General features: G+C 45.0%; 1 protein-coding gene across 2 annotated transcripts in view; it reads right to left on the reverse strand.

The window, feature by feature from the left end:
- Positions 1 to 26,618, reverse strand: part of RUNX1 (RUNX family transcription factor 1) — a 105,044-nt gene that overhangs the window by 4,811 nt on the left and 73,615 nt on the right. Inside the window, exon 5 of one of the 2 annotated variants that reach the window (XM_076353678.1) lies at positions 3,393 to 3,524. In XM_076353678.1, coding sequence (XP_076209793.1) covers positions 3,393 to 3,524 — 132 coding nt within the window. Of the gene's footprint in view, positions 1 to 3,392; positions 3,525 to 24,180; positions 25,016 to 26,618 lie in introns of those variants that run through there. The other variant, XM_076353670.1, reaches the window with a different exon arrangement.

A 26,618-nucleotide genomic window follows, 5' to 3' on the forward strand; every position in this document is an offset into this window, starting at 1 on the left:
GCACCCATGAGGAAAATTAGCAGAGCTGGCTCTTCTCACAGCTTGGCTTTCTGCAAATGTAGCATTATCATGTGTCCCTCAAAGGTCAGCTTCACCTCCAGCATCACTTCTATCCCTGATTAGGGTATGAACAACTGAGTTGTTGCGACTTTCTAAAGTGGATAGGAGGCTACTTTGACTTCTTGACAGTACAATGAACATTTTACTACTTGTATGACAGTTAAGACTGACAGAGATCTTGGTAATTGGATGCTTTTTGGAGATTCACAACACCATTGCGGCTGAGATAGGAGACAGATTTGACCCTGAAAACTCTTCACTTGAACAAGTGCTCAAAGCACTAGCTACTGCTACACACAAGCAGTAAGTCCCCGTGTTTTTTAAGCAACAGGAACACCAGGTCTGTAGATGCCTAACTACAGATGAGGTGTAAAGCTTGAGACTGGGGCTCTCATTGGCCTGAGACACCAGCACAGAAGGCTTATTTTCAGTCTGAGGCACTTGCTCTGTATTTCACTTATTGCTTACGTAGGTAGCTCCTCGCTCAGGTAAGTTTCCAAGCACGTAACTTTTTGCAGGCATTACGAAGAGTCTGAGCCCTAACTCAGGAGCAGTAGGCAACAGGGTAGCCAGGAGAAAGGCACTGAAGCGCGTACATATATTTGAGGCTCTCGGTCAACGCCTCTGCTTGTGGACAGTGGACCTGAGAAGAGCAGTATCAGGTGTGCGCTGGCTGAATGCATCCCTGCTCCTGCTCTGCACAGAGAAGCGTGGCCACGCAAGTCTGGGTTAGCCAGTGTAGTGGATGAACACTGCCTTGCCACTTTCAGCCAGAACCAGCAAGATAAGCAGCAGACCACAAAAGACTGAAAAAAACCAAATCAGACATACAGAGGCAAATTTATGTTTAGAGCGTTAAACCCCTTCTTAAGAGATGTCACAATCATCTAGACACAATGTTACACACAAAGGCACAAAAGACAATGCCTTTAAACGACAGACGGAGGGTAAAAATAACGTCTGCTAGAACAACTGTCTAGCAAAGCCAGCGTAAGCAGTCCCAGAATATATCTACTTGCTGCTGGCTGGGTGGAGAGAGCTCAGACTTGGAAACCTCAGTGGTCCGTGCTACACATGTGTGCCTAGGAGAGCAATGAGATTTCCAGATCCAACACATCCTTGATATGTTTGAGATTTCAAATTCCAAAAGCACTGAGAGAGAAGAATATTCAGTCTCAGTGCCACGCAGCACCTGCTGAGTTACTTTCACACAACGGTTTCGGGTGGTGCTCCCTGTTTCGGCATGCTCCAGGCTTTACAGAAACTGCACAATTTCAAACAAGATGCTTGGTTTCTACCCCAAAGTTAGTTTAATGAGAACATTTTAGCTGAATCCTCAAGGAATCCTTGAGGAGATGAAAATTCCAGTTTAAAAAACAGTTAAAACTTTCCCTTTCCCTGAAGATAACTCAAAGGGGACCAAAGCTGGGAACAGGAAGCAAATAATATAATAGTATATAATCAACTTTTCAATTCACTAGACAGCAGAGTGTACTCACTATTTATTTACCAGTACCTCACGTGGGTGTAAACAGTCTGCGCAGTGAGCACATGATGGTCCGAGTCCACAAACAATATTGCTTAAAATGCAGCTTTTGAAACAACGTAGAGGCACCTGGCAGAAAACTGCCCACAGTATACTCCAAAGCAAATACTAAATCAGAGGGCAATTAACTGAAAGTAGAGTCGGGGGTGGGGGGGTAACTATTCTTCTGTGCCGAATCAGTTGCTTTGCTACCATAAAACCTCCCCCATTTTTTCCCCTTATGCAAAAACTGCCTTTTAAGATACACAGGGTGGTCTTGAGTCTCCAGGAAAGTAGTTCTGTGCTCTGATGGGATCACTGAAATTGTCCTGGTACAGAAATACCCAGGTCAGACCACCTGGGTCACGAAAGCATAAACCCAGATCGATTCAGACTGAGCTGCCCACTCAGCGATAAATACCTCTCTTCGAAAGCCCTCCTGGGCACTGTGGCAGCTCTGGCAGTGACAAGGTTCACCACAGCCTAATTTGGCTGACTGCAGAGCGGACAGGCTTTTTAGATGCCTACAGACAAGGCATAAAATTCAGACAAAATTCTCTTGTGCTGAGACATCTACCAAATTTGACCTGAGAAAGCTGCAAACCTTTCTCTTTTTGGTTTGGGTTTAGCTGGATGGTTTTGTTGCACAGAATTTGTGTTGTTTATGGACTACTAAAATTTAATGCTGGTTCTCATAGCAGGATGTTCATGCCATGACTTGGAGCAGCGTTCACTGCTCACAGGCTTACATTCTTCATTTAAACATGTCCAGTTTAATAACGAGTTCAACCTCAACTGTGCACATAAATCCTGTTCTTTGTTTCCATTCGCGCACTTTCAGCTCTCATTAAGTTAAAATGGATTCCCTGTTACTTTTTGGAAAAGTTTTACAAGAGGACTATGGACAAATATTGAACCTACACTAAGTTAATGACTGAAGTGAGACCCTTTTTTAACCAGGCAGATAGTAGATCTGACACACTAGAATATAGTGAGGAAACTCTCATTTATAGCACAATACTATGGTGTACGTGAATCAGGTTATATAGCCTTCACCTTCTGAAGCTGGAACATGACCTACAAGTGTTAGTAAAAGAAATTATTTAGCCTCTTCTAAGATTTAAAAGGAAAAGATCACTGGTCCAAATAGAAGTCAATGGAAATTCTGTGGCTTGTGGGTTTGTTTCTTGTTTAAATCCCTCCACCTCCCTGAGCGTGTTTTTGCTTCCAGTTATACTGAAACATGACCTCTGCCCTGCAGATATGGTCATTTTCTCTTCAATATTTGACTCATGCTGTGTGACTAGTGGTGAATGACATGCCAAGTTGTACTACAAGTAAAACATACAGAACCAACATTAATAAATGAGGTGCCCTTAAAATACTCAAAAAACATCTGCAATGACATATTGCTTGCAGTAAGGTTTTTCACAGCTTGCTCTCCTCTCCATTTTTGAATTTCATCATAGAGAAATATCTCCAACACTCTGAAAACTTGCATGCCTATAAGACCTTTTAGTGGAGACAATTTTCTTGTTTCACCTTTCCTTCCCAAAAACTTTTCCCATAACACACGGACAAACACACAGGTACCCCTTCCTTAGAAAAACACATTTAAAAACAACAGTCAAGGAAATAAGGAAGAACCTTACCCTATTCAGGAAGGTACCTGGCACTTTTTGTTACCCAACTCTTATATACATTATAGAAAAAGGCATATACAGAATCAGCTATATACAACACCTTGCCTCTGCAAAATCAGTAGCGGATTTGCAAATTTCCAGACCAATTACTTTTTGGCAGTTACCTTTGATTCCACTGATTTTAGGGTCTGCTATGGGAATGGCACTTTTTTGTCCTTCATCAAACAATGACAAAAATTTCAGGATCCGTTCTTGTTGATCTGCTACAGGGATCTCCAGTGACATCTGCCTCTGAGCTTGGTTGGGGAAAAAAAAAAGTGTTACAATCTTCTTCAGCTAAGACTCCAGAAAAAGAAAAACCACAGCCACAATCAACAATCAATTATTTTAATAGCTGTTAATATAAAACCATATTCTTAACCCTTGTTACAGCCAAATGCACAGTAGGATACATGATTTTGCCTGAACCAATATTTTTTTGCCTCTTCTGTATGAATAATGACTTTTTAAGAAATTGGTGTATTCATTTCCAGTTGTTAGGAGACTCTTGCTCTACATTCCTACCTGTGCAGATAGGATATCACTACTGTCTAAGTTACTGTTGCAGTGTACTACTCAGAGTTAATGTCCAGAAACAGTTTCTTCTATTCCAGCAGGATATGCTGCTTCTTGGGACTGTATCTACAGATAAAACTGTATCTACAGTATGGCTGGATTTACACCTAATTTTTCTTCTTAGATATGTTTACCTCAAAAAGGTAGCCTTGCATTTACTGAAAATGCAGATCTCTAGTACAGTTAAGCTCAATGATAGAGTTTGCTGTGAAGTACACAGCTTTAATACACATAATAATAATGACTTATTAAATAATAATTAAAAATAAATACAAGTAGATAATTATATTATTAAAGTATAATAAACAATTACATTATTTAATTTTAAAAATATTAAATAATAAAAAGGATTTATTAAAAGGAATGCAACATCTTTGGCAAGCCAGTTTCTTCAGTGGGGCTATGAGAGGTACTCCACCTGAGAGTATCTTGTTTTGTATCTTAGTAATCCCTGCCATAATACAAAAATCTTCTCTTCATTCTTTTTACTTACATCTGTCAACTCGTGTTCCAAACAGCCCACTTAACAATTGCACCCATGATAGGAGACTGGTATCCTACTGAGACATGCCACAGGACAGCACTGTGATCCTGCACTAAAGCAGACCTTACCTGTTGGATACTGTGGTTTTGCAGGCGCGACTGGAGAAGCAGCTGCTAGAAAACCATTTGAAATAACTGCAGTGATAAGAATATTAGCCAACATGTTGGCTGCCATTGTGGTCAAAGAGGATCTTCTGGGTGCCGAAGCCTCTATCTACGAAGATTGTCAAAACTCCTTCATGCGCAATTTCTCTCTGCCTGAACGAACCATCCTGTCTCCTGCCTTATAAATCCTTGGCCTTTCTTCATTACGCAGAGAACAAATTCCACATCCAATTTCACTTTAGCGACCTGCATTTTGACATTTGGCGACGCATCTTTTTCTGTTTTCTGTGGTTTGCTTTGTGCCACTCTAATAATAGAGTCACCAACGTCAGAAGCCTTTTCTCTGCCCGAGCAAACACATTAACTGAGTGCTATCACTGCTTGAACAGGAGAATCTCAAACGTGTATGCAAACTGTGGGATTGAGCGCAGTCACTGCTAACAGCAGCACAGAAGCGATCTCCTGGATTCACATCGTCAAGGCGCAGAGAAGAAACGGGGCTACCACTTCAGGAGCCAAGATTTCAAACACGGCAGTGACGCCAGCTGTCAGCACAGCAAACAGTGAGGAACTTAATAAATAGCAAAGCCTCCAAACTCCGTCATGTGCTCCTGGGGACTAAATAAAAATGTGAGATAGGGGTGAAACCAGCCTGGATGAATCTGCCAGATGCAGGGCTAAATCACTCGACTGCTGGCAGCCAAAGGTGGAGTAGGAGTGATATACCACTGGTTCAAGAGCTTGCCTCAGCTTGCAGGGAGTGATAGCCAAAAGCTTTCCTCCTGTGTGTCAGAGGTATTTGGTGCCAGAGGAAAGGCTGCAAGGGGCATTCTCAGTAGCAGAACGGTAGCTGAACTTCACAGTACACCCCGGGCTGTACTTCCCCAACTTGCAGGCAGTGTAACATGGGGGAAAAGAGTCCCAGAACCACACTGGGAAGAGAGAAGCAGCTTGGAGTGAGCACTGCCATTTGACTGAGGAAAAGGCTGCCTTTTGGTCCTGGCACAGGGCTGCACTGCCCACCACAACGCGGTATGTAGCTGACTCCATATGCGCACTTACCGGGTTCCCCCACCGACTAATGGGGCCTCTCTGCTTCACAGACCGCAGCTTTCCTGCAGGGAAAGCATTGCTGAGGCTCAGGGAGCGAAGCCTGGAATCCAACCGGGGTTCCCCAAGCACAACGAGAGGGCTGAGAGCAGTGCTGGGAACAAAGAGCAGCTCTCTTCTCCCATACCTTCACCACAATTTTTTTTTTCCCAGCACATGTGAAATGTGTTGCAAGTGCACTGCTGAGGGAGAGGATCGGTCTTTTTACTGAAAGAGAGAATACTAAGCCATCCTGAAAGGATGCACTTGACCTAATGCTCCCTGAGGAGGACACCCGATAGCTTCATTCTGAAGGATTCCCTCAGCCCAACACCTCCTCACGCAAAATTCATTCATACTGAGTAAATAGTACCCTATCTGGCCCTGTGTTTCTCCAAATGGTCCCAGTGGCTATTTTGTCAGCCTTTTGTTGGTCACTCGTGGCTGGTTTCAGGTGAGCCAACGTTTCAGTGTGACACCGCCTCCTGTTTGTTGGCAGTTTCTTGAAACCGAGGCTTGGGTGAGCGGTCAGAGCTGAGTACGGACAGAATTTTGCTGTGCTTTTGGCTAAGAAAACCACAGGAAAGAGACCAGTGAATCATTTTGACAGGATCCCACATAGCCTGGATGTAAAAAAGAAGCTGAAGCTGCTGTTTGAGGCCTTGGACAGGGAAGGGCCAGATAAACTTCATTTACTTGTATAACCCTTCTTTTGGGACTTGACTGACAACAAGGGTTGAGTTCAAATCCTAGGGGTCACTTCTAAACTCAGATGCCCATCCAGAAGCTTGGAAAAATTAAAACTAAACTTTCTGGTTCTCAGCAAGCTAATTTTCTTCATTTGCAAACATGACTCAGTTGACTTAATAAACAATGTTTTATTAATAGAAGAAAAAGAAAGGTAGATAAACAGCATAGAAGACAATATTTAACTCCTGGTATATTACTATTTGACAGTCGTCTATTTTGGGGAAGCTGGCTAGCTCAGCTCTCAGTTGCTTCCCTCCTCCTGCAGCAACATCCCACTTCAAGCTTGGGTTGGTCAAATCTTGCTGAGCAGCAAGGTCTGATTCAGGCTGTGGGCTCCCTTACCATTCCCTCTCACCAGTCCTCGCTCTCCAAGCTAGCGTTGGAGACAATTTCTGTTTTTCCAGCTCTTCATCAAGACTGCATGCAACATCTCAGATTACCCCCGTCCCTGTGCATTCAGGAAACCCTTCACCCCATTGTTGTCTCTCACTTTGGAGAAGACTTCTAAACAGATTCTGCCCCATTTTACCCTTTAAAGAAAACTTTTAATCAAGGCCTTTTTCTTTTGCCTCTCTGCCATTTTGGTTTTGGTTTGTTGTTTTATTTTTTTTGAGGCTGTAACTTTTGCATTCCAGCTCTGGATGCTATTGCCCTGGTGAGGGTGACCAACTCACCCCAGGGACACTGAAGTGTAGCTCCTTGGCCCAGACTTCTATCCCTGGTTACAATTACAAACATTCCTCTGCTTAATTATGCTCCCCTTTTCACCAGAAATGCCTCCCAAATATAATAAAGTAATAAGTGCAAAGTAAACATGTCTCAGGCCTGCCCATAGATTCCTTTCATTTACCTCCCCTCTTCTCTACCAGAAGTCAATGGAGTTCTCTTTTATTTTTTTGCATTTCCTTGGGGTGGTGAGACCACTGCTGTCTCTTTTAGGCCGCTTGTTAAAGCAAGGCTGACAATTGTCAAAGGAAAAAGAAAATCTCCTGACAACACATTTGCAAACAGGACTGCACAGCCAGGGGCCATTTTCACTGCTGGGTGGATAGCTCAGGTCAGCAGCATTTCCGTGTAGAAACCTCAGCACTTCTGGAACCTCCTGAAGAAGAAGCTGCCCAGGCCTGCATCTTGTATGGCTCTGGCCAGTAGTAAGAGTTGCTCCTAGTTACTACCCAGCTGTCTGAACTCACAGTGCTTAAAATTATGGTTCATGCGTATCTTACTCCCAGGACAGCAATGAAAATAAATGCATTAATGATTCTGAGGAACCTAGTTTACTAGATGTTGAAGACAGGCATATCTAAGTGAAGGAGAGAAAGAATTTCAGTATGCAGTAGGTATGCAAATCTTTGCCTGTTAATTTTTTTTTCTACCATAAAAAAATATATTCTCCTGTGAAAACATGTGGAATTGAGAAAATGCACTTGTTTTATACTTTACTGTACAGCTTCTTTTTCAAGGCCTGGACCAAGCCAAAGAACACACACCTGCTTTCATGCACCCACAATCAGTCAGACTACAGCTACGTTTGGAACTGGTTAGTGTTAGAAGTTAAGCATGGCAACGCAACGCAGGATCCAGGCTCAATGCTACCAAAAGAAATGCAGTGTACCTTACGGTACTGGCTGGCAGGGTACTGGCACACCGCTTTGGAGGGTCAGGTCTGTACCAGGGTTTCAGACAAGGGGCATAAGGGGTTCAGCAAGAAGCCTCACAGGTTTTCTAAATTTCTTCTATAGACAACCTGCCAGGTCACCCAGGAACAGAAGTAGTAGGTCCTGCCTTTCCTTAGCGCAATGTTTATCAGAAACAACACTGATGGCTAGCTCTGGGCATACGCCTTCAAACCAAAAGGCAAAGGCAAGGATCTTAGGAAATTGGGTGGGAAGATCTCAGAGGGCTTGTTTTACTTAGGTTCCTCTGCGTGCTACAGGCTAACCTCATGGGTCTTTCCACTGTGCTACATAAATATTAACACTCAATTTGGGATACTTGAATATACCTACATTTCCTATTCTAACCTGTCAAAGCCATGTTGTATTAGGATCACAGTTTCTTTCATTACAATGTTATGATTCTCACCACGTAGCTCTATGAACTTCTTCAGGATTTAATAAATCTTATTTTAAATTGAATTTTAATCCTTGGGAGAGGAAATGCTTGATGACTCTGGGGACAAGCAAGCTCCTGAGAAGAACCTGGTCAACAGCAGTAGCAGCTTCCCTCACTTAGTACTGTCACTCTGCCTCAGAAGGGCTGGCCCAACTTATGAACAGTTTAACTTCCACATCTGGTGAGCCCTTGACCTCTCTGCAGAAGCTATCAACAGCAGAGCTCATTAGTGCGACTTGTGGTGCATTTTCAATGAAAAAACACATATCCCTGTGAGGAAAGATAACTGGTCTTGGATGCAAATGCCTCTTGTTGACGTAAGATGTTGTTTGCTGGACTTTTAAAATTATTAGTTGTGATTTTTGTTATTCAGGGTACCTGTCAGGGAGCAGCAAGGTCCAGATGATCCCCAAGGAATGGGGAGCCAGGAGAAAAGGGTGACCCCAGTGCAGGCAGTGCCCTCACTGACACGCACTGTCCTGCAGGGTCTGAAGGCAGCGGGCAGAGCCAGGGGCTGGTAGCAGGGCCCACTGACAGCCTCCGACACAACGAGGGAGTGAGTCAGGGCCAGGATCAACGCACGGCCAGCAGCAGGACTAGAGACAAGCACACCTACAAGCACAGCTGAGGCAGGACTGAAAGCCCAGGCCATTACTGAAATGGGGCTCCTGGCCCATGGGCAAGGGTGGGGGCAGGCCCAGGGGAGGCTGGGCAAGGACACTCAAGCCTGTTAGTGCCTGACAGTATCAAAATCAGAATTTCTGATTTTGATCAGCAGAATAATCTGCTATTCTTTTCGGAATGCTCATCAGAAATAAATATTGTCACTAAGCCTCTCTCTTTGATTAGCATCTTTCTTAGAGATAAACCCAGCCTCTGTGTCTGAACTTGTAGAATGGGATATGGGATATGTTCAGATCTAGGCCAAAGTTTTATCAAAAAGACTGCTTGCCAGACTGTTTGTAAAAAACACCTGACATTTACAGGTCCTGAAGAGGAATACTCCAGCAAACCTCTTTGATACCTACTATAGTCACAGTGAAGTGGTAACTCATTTACTCTTGAAGTGAAACCAAACATGTAGATGATACAATATCAATAAAGCAGAGAAACACGTCTGAACAATCTGGTTTGTTATCTGGTGCCTTCTTACGATTTTTGGATCAGTTTGGATTCTACTGAAAAAAGCCATAAATCTCAGGGACAGCTCATCAGATGTGACTGGAAACATGCTGTCACAGGGCTCAAGCCATCTCATAGATCCAGGATGACAAAGTATTTGGCACTCCAAAAGTTTGGATGTGAAAGAATGGAAGGCAAGCAATGAGTACTAACATTCTGCATATTGTTGAAGGAGTAGGAATTGGCCTGCCTCGGGAGTCGAAGTCTTCCTATCAGCCAGCCAGGGCGCCTGATGCATTGCTGAGATTACAGCCATAACACAATACTGCTGACAACCCAGCCTGTTACCTTTGAACCTCATATTACAGTCAACTTTCAACATTTTCCAAGCTTCCAGGTCTCTGATGTGGCAATGGGAAGTTCTTCTGAGCTGTTTCCCATCTGGATGCATTTATGGCTCCTGATAGTTTTGATCAAGACTTCTTGAAATTTATTCCCCATAAGCATTTATGGATCTGTCTGGTTGTCTGATTGGCGTGTTCGCAGCTAGCCCATCTGTCTGGAAAGGTTGGGATTTCTCTCTGAATGGGCCATAATTACAAGGCCCAAGCCCAGAGATACAATACTGTTTACCTTCCTGCCAGGTTTGGATTCAGTTAATTAGAAAAGCCTCTTATAGGAAAACTGAGTTAAGAATTTTCTTTTCCTTCAGATTTAGAGATCTGCAATTGTCAGAAGCTTTAAAATAATCCATCTCATCCCAGCTGTATGCCTGAGCCTTTTCCTCCTCGGATTTCACTTCCCCTACTCCTTGCAATGCCGCATTTCGGGCTGCTCCAGGCCGTCCTTCCCTTGAGTCGTACTGCTCAAGTCCCCCACACGGTGGCAGAGCGGGCGACAAGGCTTCTTCCCTGATGAAGAAGCGAGGAAAGGATCCGTGGCTGAAACTTGGAAAGAAATGCCATATGGAGGTATCCCATTCATTTTCACAGGAGATACATAGCTACAGACACCCTTGGCATGGCTTTGAAAAACCTCATCCAGCAGCAATGAACACAGTAGGCCAAAATGCCTTGCAGACAAGGTCAATGGCTTTTAAAAATTCCCCTTCTGTCACGAGAAAAAGCTTGTTGTTATCCTTCCTACAGCTACCGCTAATGTATATCCATTCCTCCTGGTAGTGCCTGGTTGCAGCCTTGTTGAGCCGAAGCGCTGCGCTCTACTGTGAGACCCGGTGAATGGCTGAGGCCTTTCGCCTTCCTGCCTACGGTGTTCCCCTCAAGCCCGGCACCTAGTTACTACTTCATATAATGACCTTTCCAATTTAAACCCAGCAAGCCAGCACCATGTGAACCAAGAAACTATCTGCTAAGCTCACAGACACCAAACGAATTTTGTCAACACTCCCCTCTCCCTTTATTGATTTAACAGCGTATCAAACAGCTTTCAGATTCCTGGCAAATCGCAGAGCCTTTTGTGGGGGGCTCAGCCTTCAGGTACTGTTAGATTTAATGCCTGACAATTACGTGTATTTGTTTAATTCCAGTTTCTTGTTGCTCTGAGGGGCCGTCACGCCGCAGCTCCCCGTGGAGGGTGATAACCCTTTGAAAGGGCAGCCTAAGAATAAATCGTAAACCCTGACCCCTGGCGCCTTCCAGCCCTGCTGATCACAAAGCGCTTCCCGGCTGTGCAGAGAGGGAGGGAAATGTTGGGGAGGTTAGCGGCTACCAGGTTTGGGGAGAATTTCACCAACGGATGCGGGGCTCTGCTAACACCCAGGCTGGACAAGACTCCTGTTTTATAAAGCTTTCTTTCCTCACGCAGCTCATTACTGGGCACGCAAAATGCCCGGCTCAGTGAGGCAGGGCTGAAGCAGCAGTGCCCGCGGGGTACCCTACCGGCCACAGCAGACACGGTGCCCCTGAGGCACTCCTTATCTGCCACCCCATCCTTATCTCGCCCTCCTCGTCAGGGCACCGGAGGGTGCCGTTTCTCCGTTTCTCCCCGGAGCACGCCCCGCTCCTGCCAGGCTGGGAGGCACTACTGTCAGCCGCCTGCGCCCGCGGTTCGGTGCCTCCCTGGGCCTGCCTTCTGCTCGCTCAGCCGCAGAGCTAGCCCGCCGCGCACCGGGGCTCCTCCGGCCCCCGGCCCCTCAGCAGCGTTACGGGACTCTCCCGCCCCCAGCTCCCCGGGGCGGCCCGTCGCCAGCAGCTCCAGCGGCGCCACCGCGGCCTCGGCTGCCGGCGGGGGCTGCCCGCAGTTAGTCGCGGTGGCCCTCTAGCGGCCTCCGCCCCGGCTATGAGGGGAGGGCTCCCCCGGCCCCGGGCTGCGGCCGGGCGGGGGCGGCCGGGGGCCGTTGGGGACCGTGAGGGCGGCGGCAGGGCCACCTCGGCGCCTGCAGCGGAACCGGGCCGGGCCTTGCAGCGCCTGCCGGGCGGCCAGCCCGCAGGGGCTGGGGGGCAGCTCCCCCCGGCAGCAAGGGCTCTGCCTGCCCCGAAACCCCGGGGTCCCGGCTCAGGCCTGCGTTATTGATGAGCCTCTTGGGAACAGAGGCCTTGCCCTGGCAGGACAACTCAGACCGGGCTCTGACCGACCCCTTCGCTTGTCAGAGCTGCTAAAACCAAACCGAACGAGAAGCAGGTATGCTGTTCCTGGTGGGGATCAAGTTCTGGTGGCTGCACCACGATAAATGTGCATGTGTAACTAACCGGAGGCAGTATTAGCTGTGAGTGACCTGCTGCTTTCAAAGAAGCTTCCCTTCCCCGCCCTGCCCCGAAAGGCAGGCATTGCAGCCTTGTGGCTTGTAAAGCTTAGAAGGACCCATTACAGTTCTCTGACCTGAACATTTTTAGCGCAGGCTGTCCGTACAGTTTGTGTTTAACATTTCATCAAGAGGCCAAATGGGTGTGGTAACAGCCTACATTTTTATGTTCCCAGGGCCCATGTCCATGACAGTCACGGCCTCCGCCTCCTTCCCCCGTTAAGTCCCTCTACTCACCAACAGGGAAAACTAATTCCTTCTTCCATCCACCCCGGCTCAGCCATTCTCCAGGAAGACCTGAGTCAGATGTTTGGTACCTAAACAAAATACCTGAGGAAGGTGGGGAAAGAAGGAGACAATTGCTGGAGGGAGACACACAGTTACTAAACCAGCCTAATGTAAACAAGATCTAAAGCAAGAGTTCAAAGTTATTAAAACTAGGGGAAAACGCCAAAGAAGGAAATTCTTCTCTGTTCAGTCACCCAGCTCCAGAGCCAATGAAACCTGCTTCACCGTCCCTGAAAGATGATTTATGAGCATGTTTTTAAACTGCAGACAACAATAACAACAACCTCCTCTCCGTGGACCTTTTCATCAATGGAGCTCAAAGTGCTTCTCAAAGAAGGTCAGTGTCACTACCCATTTGCAGATGAGGAAACCGAGGCACAGGAAGAAAGGGATTTTGCTACAGCCATCAGCAAGTGAAGAAGCCAGGGGCAGTTCCTTAGTCAAGTACGTTCTGTGGTAAGATATGTCTCTCAGCAAACATAAGTCTAAATTTACAAATGGCACCCGAGACGGGGCACATCTTACTGCACCCCCTCATCATGCTCTCGGGTGTCTGTACGGCCCATGGACTCATCTGAAAGAGAGACACATCTGATGAGACCGCACAGGGGTGGGTACGAGCCAGAGGTAATGGAAGAGCACAGTTGAGCTGGACAAATGGAGAGAGCGCCGTTCCGAGGGACAGGAAAGGGGGAAAAGTACAGGAATAGCTCCATTTAATATAGCATCGTAACAACTGGCAAGGAGATAAGCAAGTTGTGGGAGCCATGTTAGTTTCTAATGGTGGGTTATTACCAGCAGCTGAGTGCTCTGGATCATAAAGCTCCGCAGCGTGTGTGAGCGGTGGTACAAACGGGAAAAGAGACGCTTGAGGAATTTAATTCTGAGAGGTGCTGAGCATCACTCATCACTGTGAGAAGATGAGGTTATTCTCCTCCTTGCAACACCCATCTCCATTAGCATCACAGAGGAGAACCTAGTTCTTAGGATGGTTTAGCTCTAACATATGTTTGTTTTATCAAGGATAGGAAAAAAAACCTTCAGAAGTTTTCCTTTTTTTCAGCTATTTACAGCTTCCTGCACTGGAAGGAGAAACCACTCTTTGCGGACTGTTCTTGCACCTCTTTAACAGACAATGAAAAACCTCATTCTCTTTAACAGAACTTGTTTTTTCTGCTGAAACTTTTTTCTCTTTCCTAGTTACAAAATCCAGGTGGGAGGGATAACAGGCAGGAAACATAATTTTGCTTATTTAAAGATTTGGAATATATTTGACCTCCCACTTGCCCCTCTTCTCCCCCGCAAGACAGACCAAACACAACTCACTCTTCCCTCATGTGTAGCTGTGTTACTGAAACCACCAAGCTTCTTGTGGGAGGCAAACCTCAATAAGCCTGTAGATAGTTGTGAACAGGGCACAAAAATATCCCTCACAGAGGTGCCTGAAGGGCTGTCTCTCCTCCACCCACTCTTGTCTCAGTACACTGTTGTATCAAAAGCCTTGAGAAGTGGCAAAATTCACCACCCCCAAGGAGGGGACTTAGCAATGAGTGGCTCCTTTTTCATCTTTAATGGAACCACACTGGCTGAATGGATGCTTGGAAACTTCTTGACCATACCACGTAATTGTATACATGCTACGGCAAGGTGTGGATGAATGATGCGTCTTAAGACTTTAAAATCTGATAAGCAGACATCGGAGAGTCAAAGAATAGTCACCTCTTGTGAGACAGGCAGCAATGGAGACATGGCAACAAAGATTGCCCCAAAGGCCATTGCTTGAGGCATATATGGAGAACAAACGTGCTTTGCAAAGTGACTACATGCTTGTAGTTTTATCTTCCAAATCATGCTTCATGATTTTCATAATTTTTCTTCCTTTAATTCCTTCCCTATCTTCTGTTCTCTCTGGTTGCCGGCTATGGACTGATGTAACCTTATCTGAGGAAAGAGTGCAGGCAAACATAAGTGAGGAGAAGCCACCTCTTTAGGGGTGAGGAAGAACACTGGCAGATACTCGTTTTGGAGACAGCAGCTGAAGCCAAATACCAATTCAGCTATAGGCTATTCATTGAAACAGAGTAGCCTGCCAGCCTTTAAAGTCTCTTACGTTCTGTTTGTGGGTAAAAGGCACCTCTGCTTTGCTGGATTCACTCCTCATTTATTTTTACCCTCGGAAGAACTAAGAGAAGTGCAACCCCAAAATGTTGTGTCTTAAGGAGAATTAAGGTGCATGTAAGACTTTAGAACGCAGAAAATGTCAAGCTTTGCTACAGGACACTGAGAAAAGACACAAATATTTTCCAGCAGGTGATATGCTTAAAGACCCAGGGAGGTTAGGAAGTATACAGGGCATTACGAAGTGATCTTACTAATCAAGTCAAACTAAAGGGAACACATTTGGAAAGGCAGAACTACAAGGCAAAATATCTGCCACTTTAACACCTTAGGTCTGCAAGGTCACCCAAGTGAGCCCATGGGTTCACAGCCACAGTCCTGACAGCACTGAAAAGTAGCCAAAATGCTTGTGGAGGAAGAGCTTGCTTTTGGCCACTCATACCTGGGACTGGTCGGAAATATTTCTGATAAACTGTGGTGCAACACGCTGACTCACCCCAACCGTGTCACTGTTGCTGCTGATGAGCAGCGTTGCCTGCTTCCCACAGAGTGAGGAGCCTGGAAGGACCAGGATTCCCAGCTAAGCTGGCAGGCTCCAACCTTTGGCAACCAAGATCATTTTGGTTTCAGCATTTTCAAAAGGATACTACTGAACATTATTTCAGGACCACATGGACAGATGTTTGCAGCGTGCAGAAAGTTTTTGAAATGTGAGTTTCTGTTCCAAAATAGAGCAACTGTTCTTCCTCTCATCCGGCCCCAGAACCATAATGCCCATGGGATGGACACGCAGGCATTTAACCAGCTGTGATCATGTATCCCCCAAAGTTACATGTGTTGGACTGACATCACCGGGCTCCTAGTTCTGCAAGGAGGCTGGAGAAATATCAGAGATGCATGTGTTAGAGGAGGGAGCACAATAGAAAAATAAAGGGAGGAGGACAGTTGCTTTCCCCCTCCCCAAATTTAGCTACTGTTTTGCACGGCAAAAGTGAAACAGGAAACATTCCCTGTGTAAAATAACCCATATCACCCTGTTTCAGAGCAACTCTTTATTACAGACATTTAAGAGAGGAAGGGTGACGTTTGCCACAGGGGTTTCACGCAGGGATTTTACTATTTCAGTGAAAATTAGCTGATTTTCAACCAATTTCAAAGGACTTCTATGCATGTGATGCTCAGCCGATGCAAAGACACAGTGCAGTTTGACCACTGGGCTCCTTTGAAGAAGGCCGTATAAAAAAGTTGAGCGGCTGTTGGTATTAGAGGACACTGGAATACCCGGGCTGGGCTCTGTGGCATGGGGTTCAGTGCCCCTCAGGCATGCACCTGCTAAGCTGCTAGGGCCGGGAAACCTGCAGCCTCGTACCTGTGGTATCTCTGCAGACAGCAACAGAGCTGCCTTCTGAACTGGGAGGTCTTGGTCCTGAGGGATTCTGGTGTGAAAAAAGAGAGGAAATGGGACTAAGCAGCCAGCAGGCATAAACCTGGTGGCTGCGTGAAGCACACTCAGATGTCAGAGACCTCCCGAGGAACTGTAACTGCAGGCTGCCCTGAATGCAGGCTCTCTTCTCTGCTTACAGGACGTGTCAAGTGCAGCAGCAGATAATAGGAAGACTGCTGTCTAAGCTTCCCCAGAAAAGCTACAGATGTTCCTGTGTTTGGGGCATTTGAAAGTAAAACAGCCAGAGGCACTTTTAACGTGCTACAGGAAACAAATCTGCATCAGCAGGGAACAGGTTCTCTCTCTTTTGACAGCCTTCCTACCCTTAGAACCAGCGTTTTATAAAGCCCACAAATCAGACCAAACCCCCTCCCTGCTCTGAAAGCAGGCTATGTTTTAAATCTGTGTATTAGATTTTCTTTCTAAATTGTTTTATCCTCCTCTCGCAAACCCAAACAATTCCCAGACAGTGACTCGTGCTGACTAATCCAGTCTGGGAGACTTCTAGGTGTCCCTGTAACTTAAAACCAGAAAACAAGCTTCCTAATTCAGTAGCTAGACATTCCAATGAAGACCTGTAGGTTCTGAGCTTTTATTTTCCTTCTCCTCAGGGTTAAACACGCTTTTATCTACACTGTGCCTCCCTCCCCCAGCAGGCAAGAGTTGAGATGAGCTGTAATTCGGACATTCCTTCCCTGAGATCCTGCCTACATTAGAAGTTCTGCTCCACGGGGCATCCCAGTGGCAAAGTTAATGTGAGCCCTCAACATAGTTAAACAGTGAAAAAAGGTGCTGTCTTGCAGGGAGAAGAAGGGGGTGCCTAAAGTAATGTCGAGATATGTTCCCAAATCATCTTACAGAACTGTAAAAAGCCCAGAGTTGTAAAAAGATATGGGACTATGGATAAATTGTATTTTTGGCCCATTTACAGTGCTGCACTGAGTCATATTTTAGTCATGTCTGGAAACCACAGTGCCATTACAAGGTCTTCCAGTACCATAGCAGTTGCAGTGGTGATAGGCTTCTAAGCTATGAATGCTGTGAACAAGGTCTGTCTCAGAGCAGATAATACAGAGTTTATTGTCTGTTCTGTGACCACACGCTATGCCAGTAACCAGCATTTCCATGCCTTCTTAGAAAAAGGGATGTCACTTCTGGGCACAGTAAACTGCACCACTAAACCAAGCCTGTTGTCTTGTGAGACAAGCCACTGAGAAGAGGGAAAATGCCATGTACGCTGAAGGTAACACACCTGTGTTGTCTTTCCAGGACATCTGTGTTGAGTTGTACGGTGCCTTGCAGGCTGATAGTATTTAGTAAGCTGCTTTTGCTCTGGAGCCTGGCTTATGGCTGTTTCCTCATTGCGCAAGTCAAACAAAGCAGTGTGGGAGAACACCCATGACAATGGCCTTTATAATTAAAGATGATTAAAAGCTGTCAGTCTGGGTGTGAGGTGCAACAAGAAGTCAACAACCTTTTGTGTTCATCCTTGCCAGCCCCTCCTCTCACAAACAGCAGCCTCCAGCCTTAGTCTTCATTACCTTCTTTGCCCTTTCCTCTTTCCCCCCCTCAAGCAGCCAGAGTGGGGGGATTGAGCTGGCCTTTCTCAGCTGCCAAAACAGGCATGGCAGGGCCACCTGGAGTGCACAGGGATCCCAGCGGGCTGCCCTGACCGCGCACTGCCTGCTCGCGAGGTCTCAGTTCCCCTCCTTGCCAGCTCCCCTGGGCAGGGAGGAAGGCAGTGGGGCAGGAGAGGGCAGCTGCCCATGCTTCCTCCCTTCACCCTGCAGAGAGCGGGTGCCACCGATCTGGAATGGCACAACCACTGTGAAAGCTGGCAGGCTTGGGGCTGGGAGGGACTCGCTTCAGTCCAGCTGGCCTGCACAAATGCCTGAGCTGCTGCTGTCAAGCAAGAAAGACACGGCCTTTCTCGCAAGGACAGGCAGCCTCGGCGGCAGTGGGATATGTGCATCCAGTTAAAATGGCCATGGCAGTCTGATGCCTTACCCTCCTATACAAAATGAGAACTCTGCTGGTATGTCCTCTACATAGTCTTCAAAATCTAGCTACAAATATTTCTGCTGAGATGCCCTTGGGTGTAATATTTTTGTTTTTGTTTTGACTGTCGCTATTTGGAGCTGCTTTTCCTGTTGTGTTAAAAGTAAGAAACAAAATAAATATGTGCTCTACTTCATCATCCACCTCTAAAGAAGTGCTCTTGGGTTTCATAGGGTAAGGAGAATATTCTGTAGGGTAGACCCTTGCAAAAATATAAGTGCAATATTGTTAGGATAACATGGGATTGTGCCAGAAAGAAATGTCAGATGGTCATGCTGAGCAGAGTAACCAGTAACCACGTTAGAGGTATGTATGTGTTAGCAGTCCTAACCTTTAAAGAGGTTAGAAACGTAAGTACCTGGAATTCAGTAACTGTTTTCTCTTAGTGTCTTGGCCCTAATTTTAAAAAGATAATATGAATTATCATTTGAGAGATGACGTGCTACCTGACAAGCTGTCAGAAAAAATACACTTTTAACAGCTTGCATTGTAGCTTGTTTTTCACTTCACTGAGAGGAGTAGACGAAAGTTAATCTTTATATATATACATTATTGCATAGAAGGATACTGCTGAAAGCTTCTTTAATATAATGCAATATATTGTGTAGAGCCAATATTAGAAGATTTTATATATTTCTATATATGCATAGATAGAGAGGCTTTCAGATTGAACTTTCAATATTGACCCTGTTTTTTTTCCTCATTTTGAAAGCTTGGTTCCCCCATATTAATGTTTCATTAGCACTACTGTTTCATTATTTATTTAAAGAGAAAAACAACCAATGTATCTCATAAGTAATATGACCTCAAACTCTCTGTTTTGGTGCTCCTGAAGTAAGGTTCAACTTATCAATAGCAAAAAGGATCCAACCCAAGAGGCAAAAGATGAAGGGAGAAAAATAAGAGCTGTAGACGACCTTGAAATATCAAAATTTAATCAAGAAGCCAGAGATCTAATGCAATTACTAGGCTTCTGTACCTGCAAAGTCTCCTTTCAGTCCTATTTTGATAGTTCTATTGGCTAGCAGGCCTTCTGCCAGGTCACTCCATAGGAGGAAAATGCCATTTTATGTTAAAAAAGAAAGAAATCAGTAGAAGAAAAAGGTATGGAGAGATATTTTTGATGATGTGAGTGATACACCCTCAATATCCTTTTTCTGATGGTTACTTTTTCTCTGAGAGTTGTTTTCTCCCTGATGAAAGAACGCACCAGGCCAATGTGCATACTTGTCAAACATTTTATTTGTCATTCACACTAATTATGATACTGAATTTACAGAGGAAACTGTGGTACAAAGAAAGAAAGGAAGAAAGAAAAAGAAAGAAAGAAAGAAAGAAAGTCTTCATTACAACTAACGCAGCAGTCCAGCTGCTCTGCGTGCTAGTTGTAATGAATCCTCCCGTGGCGCTGGACACAGCCATCCCTATGTACAGCAAGAGTCTACTCTGACGTGGTATCTAGAGACTTCCTGTAGTGGGGGAAAAATCTACTCTATTCTCTTTTCCTATCTGGTTCCAAAAAACAGCAGGCTCCCCCCTCCCCTCCCGCCCCCCCTCCCCCCCCCAAGAAAAATCCCCTGCAGTCAAAAACAAAAAAGCAAACTTCCAGAACCTGGTAGTTTCCCCTTCTGGAAATGTTCAGCATGACAGCGTCAAGGGAAAATGTGACTGTTGCAGGGTGCTGCAGCATCTGTTTTGTAAACGTAGCCAGTAAATGCTGAACGAATACGCTTTGATGCCATTCTGATAGGAATGGTCTCCCACTGTGTCCTCCCCTCAGACTTACCATACGGCCACCTCAGACTGAAAGTTTAGTTTTTGTTTTAAAGAAAGATGTAACTGTCAAACCCAGAATACCACAAATAACCCACAGATTTTTGCACATTCATTTCTCCCCTACCACAAAAAAGTGAAGAGTGTTGAATAGAGACCATGCTATAACTGTTTACAAAAGTGAATAAAATGTAGTTAATCTTGAAGCCTAAAATAACTAATTCGGAAAGAAATAAGTCTCACTACAGTATTTAAGCAAACACAAAGGTAAGTTCATTAAAAAAACAGAAAAATGAAAAAAATGCGGAGTAATTACAAGCACTAAATATTTTGCTATGAAGCTTTTGAAATCTATTTACATACATAAATACAAGTAACTCTGTTGATGAAACCCTTTTAGGACAAGGAGAAAAATGCCAAGTGATTGGTACTGACCAAGCAAGGTTAACAAAAATAAAATACGAAAATGTTACGATGCAGGAAAACAAGCAAGTGTTTTTGCTCAAATAGAAAAATGATCCACTTCTGAATCTTCAAATACACCAATGGAAAAGGTCACCCAGAAAGCAGTAATGAATGTTTCAAGAGCGCAGGCAATTTGGAACACTCTGGCAAAGACTGTGGGCCATTTGGAAGAAAGGGTTTTTCTCCTTTCCGGCAGGTAATTTGGCATAATTCTACAAATCAAATCCTTCGTAGCAGGGGTGCGCTCTGCATCCGCCTCCCCCTTGCACTAAAGCTCCTGTACATCGCCCTGGAAGTGCAGCAGGAACTCCTGAAGTGAGCATAAACGTTGTTTGAGAGCAAAGTTTGAGGCCTTAGAGCAAACGAGAGCCGGGCCCTACATTTACTTTGAAATTGTTTGATACGGCTGCATCTGGACAACGAGTTGTGTCTTGTGAAAGGAACACACAAGCTGACAGCAAGGACTGCCATTAACTGTATTTTGGTAGGGGAAGATATCTAAGGCACTCTGCTGACTGCGGCGTGCGAACAGAAGCACAATAGTTCTTTTTTGATTCCGTTCAGCTACCGGGATGATAAAACTGTATAAATATATATATATTATATATATATAAAAATATATGCTTATATACTATAATTTGGAGACGTGTGAATGGGGGAAATGTTTTATCCAAATGTCCTCTTTCTGCCTGCTAAGTGCTCTTAAGATAAGACATGAGAGCATTTTTAGAGCCTTGAAGATCTTTGCTGTCCTTAGTGGGACAGGGGATGGCTACAAAAATAGAGATTTGAGTAAACTGTGGTTTCTCATAAGCACTTGTGTGAATGCACTGAAACCCACAGTGATTAAACAGACTAATTGCAAAGGATGATGAACTTAGCTTTTCCTCAGTAAAGAGGGTGCTGCTTTGTGCTGTGCTTGACATACACAGAGAGGTTAGACTCAAAAAGTTTAGTTGCTGGCAATTATCACATGTGAGACACTGGGAAATCCCGGGGTTTTGTTACGTGTCAGTAAAGACACAGGGTAAGTGTGGTGACCAGTTCTGCAGTTTCTCATCCTGTTCACACCAGGGAGCGTAACATTAAACTTCACCTTTAGGACAAGTGTAAAGAAAGTAGACTTGTAGACGTAAGAAATGTTCGACGTTAGGTCCAATCTCCAGGCTGAGAGATGCCAACTCCCCGTTCTTGTAAATCCCTGATCTTTTAGTTTCAAAAGCGCGTAGTACAAACTACGGGCAAAAGGGGCAAAGGGCTTTAGCAGAAGGCAGTCTGTGGCGACAGACAGGCCTGGGGGTGTACTAGCCACATCAACCTCACTTCTGCCAGTGGGCTGAAGTCACCCGGCCACGGCAGCCCTGCCCTCTGCCGTGAGGTGTCTGGCTCCTCTGAGTCCCCTCCTCTCCCTCGCTTCTGGGTTCACGCTCACAGTACTATGCACTTGGGTGGTCCAGTCGCAAGGCAGATGTGAGAGCTGCAGTAAATGGTGATTTTAAGTGCAATAGCGACAGAGAATGTGTAAGATGGATTCTGCAACAGAGCTACTGTTTAGTGATGAAGGACTTTTTTTTAGGCTACTGAAGAGGTGAGATTGCAACTATGTAAATGTCACAACTGGTAGGGTCTCTGTATTTCCGTATTGGGCAAGGTCTCCATACTTCCAAAATATATTTTTAACTCTTCTGATATAGTTTTGATGTTTTCTGCCTTTTTTGTTCAGAGCAAACTCTAGAAAATTATAAAGAATATTATGCTAAATGAAAAGCACAAGGCCATGCATGTATTTTAACAGAACCATTTTGAACTTTTGCTGAGATCTCTTGAAACACTCCCTATTTTCTGCACAGAAATGACCTTATTGACAATGTAAATTCTTCAATTTGTAACTTTTCAATACCAAAGTGCTACTGCATCTGACTTACACAAAGAAGCAAAATCATATAAAAAAAAAGAAAACTTGAAAAACAAATGGTTTTAAATAAGTCCAGCTGTTTTGCTGCCTGCAGCCAAGGATCTTTTTAATTTGAATCCTTTTAATTTTTTTTAAACATCAAACACTGATCTGAAGTCCTGCTTTCAAATACTCTCTGAGTTGACCTGCAATTGTTTCACTCATTTAAGAGGTACATTAAATAATAATCAGCTAATTTGGAACGCACACGTGTCAACATCAGCAGTTTGTAATTAATGAGTAGTACAACAACTGCATTCAGACCAAACCCTCAAATAAAATAGTGCTATAAACTTTACAGTGACATCTGATATGTTTGTGCTGTAACGATGGGCAACGATGACGACTCTGTATTAACATGCTGTTGGTATAAGCCTTGCGTATTTGCTACAGGGCAGAATATTGTGTGCACCAGTTTTAAATACCCTTCCTCTTCCTGCAGAAGATGGTGGCGGAGGAACCGTTAAGGCCCCTTCTTTGCTAGCCTGCTTTCCAGATGAGCTTGACAACCCTGTTCAGTTCAGGTTATTTTGTGATGCATGAACTGATCTATTTTCCAGTGCACTGGAACGTGGCTTTTGTACTGCACAGAAATCTTGGCTCCGCTGAGCCGGGAGCAAATCTCACACTGATTCCGTCAGAGCCAGGACTTCACCCTTGCTATGCTAGCTGCCTGTTGGCTTTCACTTTTGAAAGACTAGGAGGCCTCCACCAGCACTGTTTGGAAGTCCAGGCAAGCTCAGGAGCAGAATGGGGCCATAAGGGGATGTATTTAGTTAGGGAATATTGAGTCCACCTTATGAAATATGTACATCCTGATTACCGATCCTGAGGGTCACCAATGGTGACGAAGGAAAAGCGAGGCAGGAGTAAGGAGAGATGACTCCACTGGGTGGGAAGGCACAGAAATTCACAGGGATTTTGGTGCCTAAATCATTTCAGTGGGAGTTGGGCACCTAAATGCCTTTGAGGATCTGAGCCCAGTTAGCTGAGTAAAATGAGAGTGAGATAATTGTAAACAATATTTCTAGGTAATTAGGAGGTCACTTTACCCATCGTTATTCCAGCCTTTTTCAATGTGATAAATTTGACTTTGGCTGCTACCAAGAAAGGCAATTGCTGATCTTTTTTAATATAGGCATATTTAAATAATAATAGTATCAACAAATAAGAAAAGTCTAAATATCAAGCATAAATATCAATGAACTCATCAAAGTAGTACAGTAGTTGAAAATGACCCAAGGCTGTAGCCGTTGTATTTAAAAAAAAAAAGTCCAAGAGGAAAAAGTTAAATTAACTCATTGAAAAAGGGGCTGATTCTTTCAGTTGACAAAGCAAGAAAGAAGCAAGCATGATTAAAACAAAAAAAAGAGTAAATTCTTTTTTTTTGCAATTTATAAGGTGCCAAGAGAAATAAAACAAATTAGATGCAAAGCAGGATGAGCTGCATCCTAAAAACAAAAACAAAAACAACAAACCCAAAACAAAACAAAAAAACCCCAGCAATAAAAAAATTCCATATTCTTTGGAATATACAACATGGTTAAAAAAAAAAAAGAAAGAATGAAGTTCAACATATAAAACCTCTCATTCACAGCATTGCTAAAACAGAAGCGTTCACAGTTTCCCTCTGGGAATCTTCCTATACTTCCTTACAGTTAATATGTCCATAAGATGCAGTAAACTCACTAAGATTTTTTTAGGTTTTAAGTCTTAAAAATAGAAGTGAACCGAAACTCTCTTTAGGGCTGTGGAGACCTTCGAGCCCAGGCTTGTTAGAAAGCCACAGGCCTGGAAACAGACTGGGTACTTTTCTACCCACCCTCACTACCTCCGGACCACCAACTCAGGCGTCCTCCTTTCCAGAAGCTCAGCCCCTGCGAGGGATGCTTTGCTGGAGTGACGTCGCTTCGCCAGGGGCTGGCTAATACACACCACCGCTCCTGGGAGCGCTGGCTTCTGGAGGGTTTCCTTCTCAAAGTGATGTATGAACACGGCAGAGCCCATAAGCAAGACAGGTGTTTATGGGATACCTACGGGCACCGGGAAATGGAAAGCACGTTAGTCCTGGCCCATAACTACTTAAAATTTATTCAGTATGGTCGCCACACCGCTTCCTCTAGCCTCGCTGTGGTCGCCATGTTAGTGGGGGAGTTGCTGTGGCTCCCTTCTGCCTCAACCACATCGCTTTGGTTGGGGAGGTTGGGGTTGAGGAGCGTCGATCCCGTGGAGGCGTTGGTGCAGGGAGGGTGGATGCGTGGGGGGGACCGGTCTCCCCCCGAGATCATGGAGAACTGATAGGAGCCGGCGGAGGTTCCGTAGTAGAGGTGGTAGGAGGGCGAGCTGGTCTGGAACGGGCTGCCTTGGGCCTGCGACGAGCCGGGGTAGGGAGGCGGGAGGTAAGTGTGGTATCTCGTGGCCGTGGACATGGCAGACATACCTATTCCTATCCCTGAACTGACGGGCGTCGGCGTGTAGGTGAACGCTCCCGGGTAGTGCATCCGAGGGTCGGAGATGGAGGGGAGCGCGGAGAAGGAGCGATCGATTCCCACCCGGGGGTCACTGAACGCAGTCAAGTCAGAAGCACCTGGGTGGTGGGGAAGGGAGACAGAGAACTGTTGAACTGGCAGAATGGAGGTTCATCTTTTTGAGGTGATAACCAACATCCAAACTCTGGTCTATGGTTAACCGAAGCGGTGCTGATACTGCCAGAACAGAACTATTCCTCACCTGCTCTCCAATGCAGTCATTGTTGTGCTCATGGCTCTGATATTTTGGATTAATTTCAGTAAAGCAGCAATTAAAGAGGGGTGCCAAGCTCTCGCCCTGTTTTGTACGTGTATGTGTTTGCTCTTAGAGACCTTACAGCACATGCAATTATTTACACTTCCAGAGTGCCCTCGTCCTCAGCGGGTGGGTGGGTGGGTGGGGAGCAGGGACACAGATCTCAAGCTCCTTGCCCAGCATCACTTGACTCACCATGGGGCCTAAATATAAATTGTCCAGCTTCTGCATAGTCTCTCCTTGCACCCAGTTTTATTTGCCGACTCAAATGAGAAGCTCCATGGTGCAGAGATTGTGGTTCGGGTACACGAATCTGCACAGGCGGGATTTACACACACAGGCTCAGCCCAGCTGTCAGCACTTAGGAGCACAGTTCCCCATTGACTCTCAACACTACCAAAGTCAAGATAAATCAGGTTCACTTAAGGTCTTCGTATCTGGGTCCTCATATAATGTCTACATAATTGTTACTAACTTCTGAAAATCTTGGCTTTAATGAGTATGTAAAAAAGGACAAAGCAGAATGATATATTTGGGGGTTGGCCTTTTTTCTTCCTTTCATGTGTGCTAGAAGCCTTTCTCATCCTGCTAAGTGAAATGTTTTATAGGACAGTCAAATTCTGCTCTGCTTTGTCTGACATCAGTGGAAGTATGCCCGGTCTCATCGTCTCCTTCCCTGGTGTGCAAGGATTAAACAAGCGGAGCAGATAATGGCCTCTTTAGGAAGGATCTTCATCATGACTCAGATTAATGGAAGGTGTCAGTCCCTAGAGTTGGCAGCTATGCATGATTAAAATAACAACAATAATAATTAAGAAAAAATCTTTCCAGAAGACAACTTCTCCTGTCAGACAAGACGTGGAGTCTGCAAAAGAGGAGCCATGCGCTGAAGGAAATACTCATGAGAAGAAGCAGAAAGAAAACAAAGCTCTTGGCTCTGACCAGATTTAAAGCTAGAGCAGACATACTCCAACGCCAAGTTCTGAAAGCTTGTCAACGACACAGCCAGCACACTGATGAATTTCTATAGATTTCTTAGAAAAGCTGTGACGCATGCTGTATGCTTCCTTTTTGAGTTTCCCTTCCATTTTTTTCTGGAAGATTAATGGGACCCCTGAACACATTTCCTTCCCCTAGACCCTGGCACCTTTAGATTTAACATGGCAAGATACGCTATGGTATGGAATGGCAGGAGCTTCAGAGTAGCTAAGGTTGAAGGTGGCAACTGACAACCTGCCAGATTTCAAATGGTACTTCCACACCTCATTCCTGAGAAAGAAATCAAACTTCTTGAAACTGCCTGGAAACATTGCTTATCAGATGAGGGTTTCTTCTGCCCAGTTTGGCAAAAAGCAGAGTAATAAGACTTAATGTCAAGGTGTTTCAAGTATGTCCCATATCTTTGC

The sequence above is a fragment of the Aptenodytes patagonicus genome, chromosome 1 (assembly GCF_965638725.1).
Source record: "Aptenodytes patagonicus chromosome 1, bAptPat1.pri.cur, whole genome shotgun sequence".
Classification (NCBI taxonomy): Eukaryota; Metazoa; Chordata; class Aves; order Sphenisciformes; family Spheniscidae; genus Aptenodytes; species Aptenodytes patagonicus.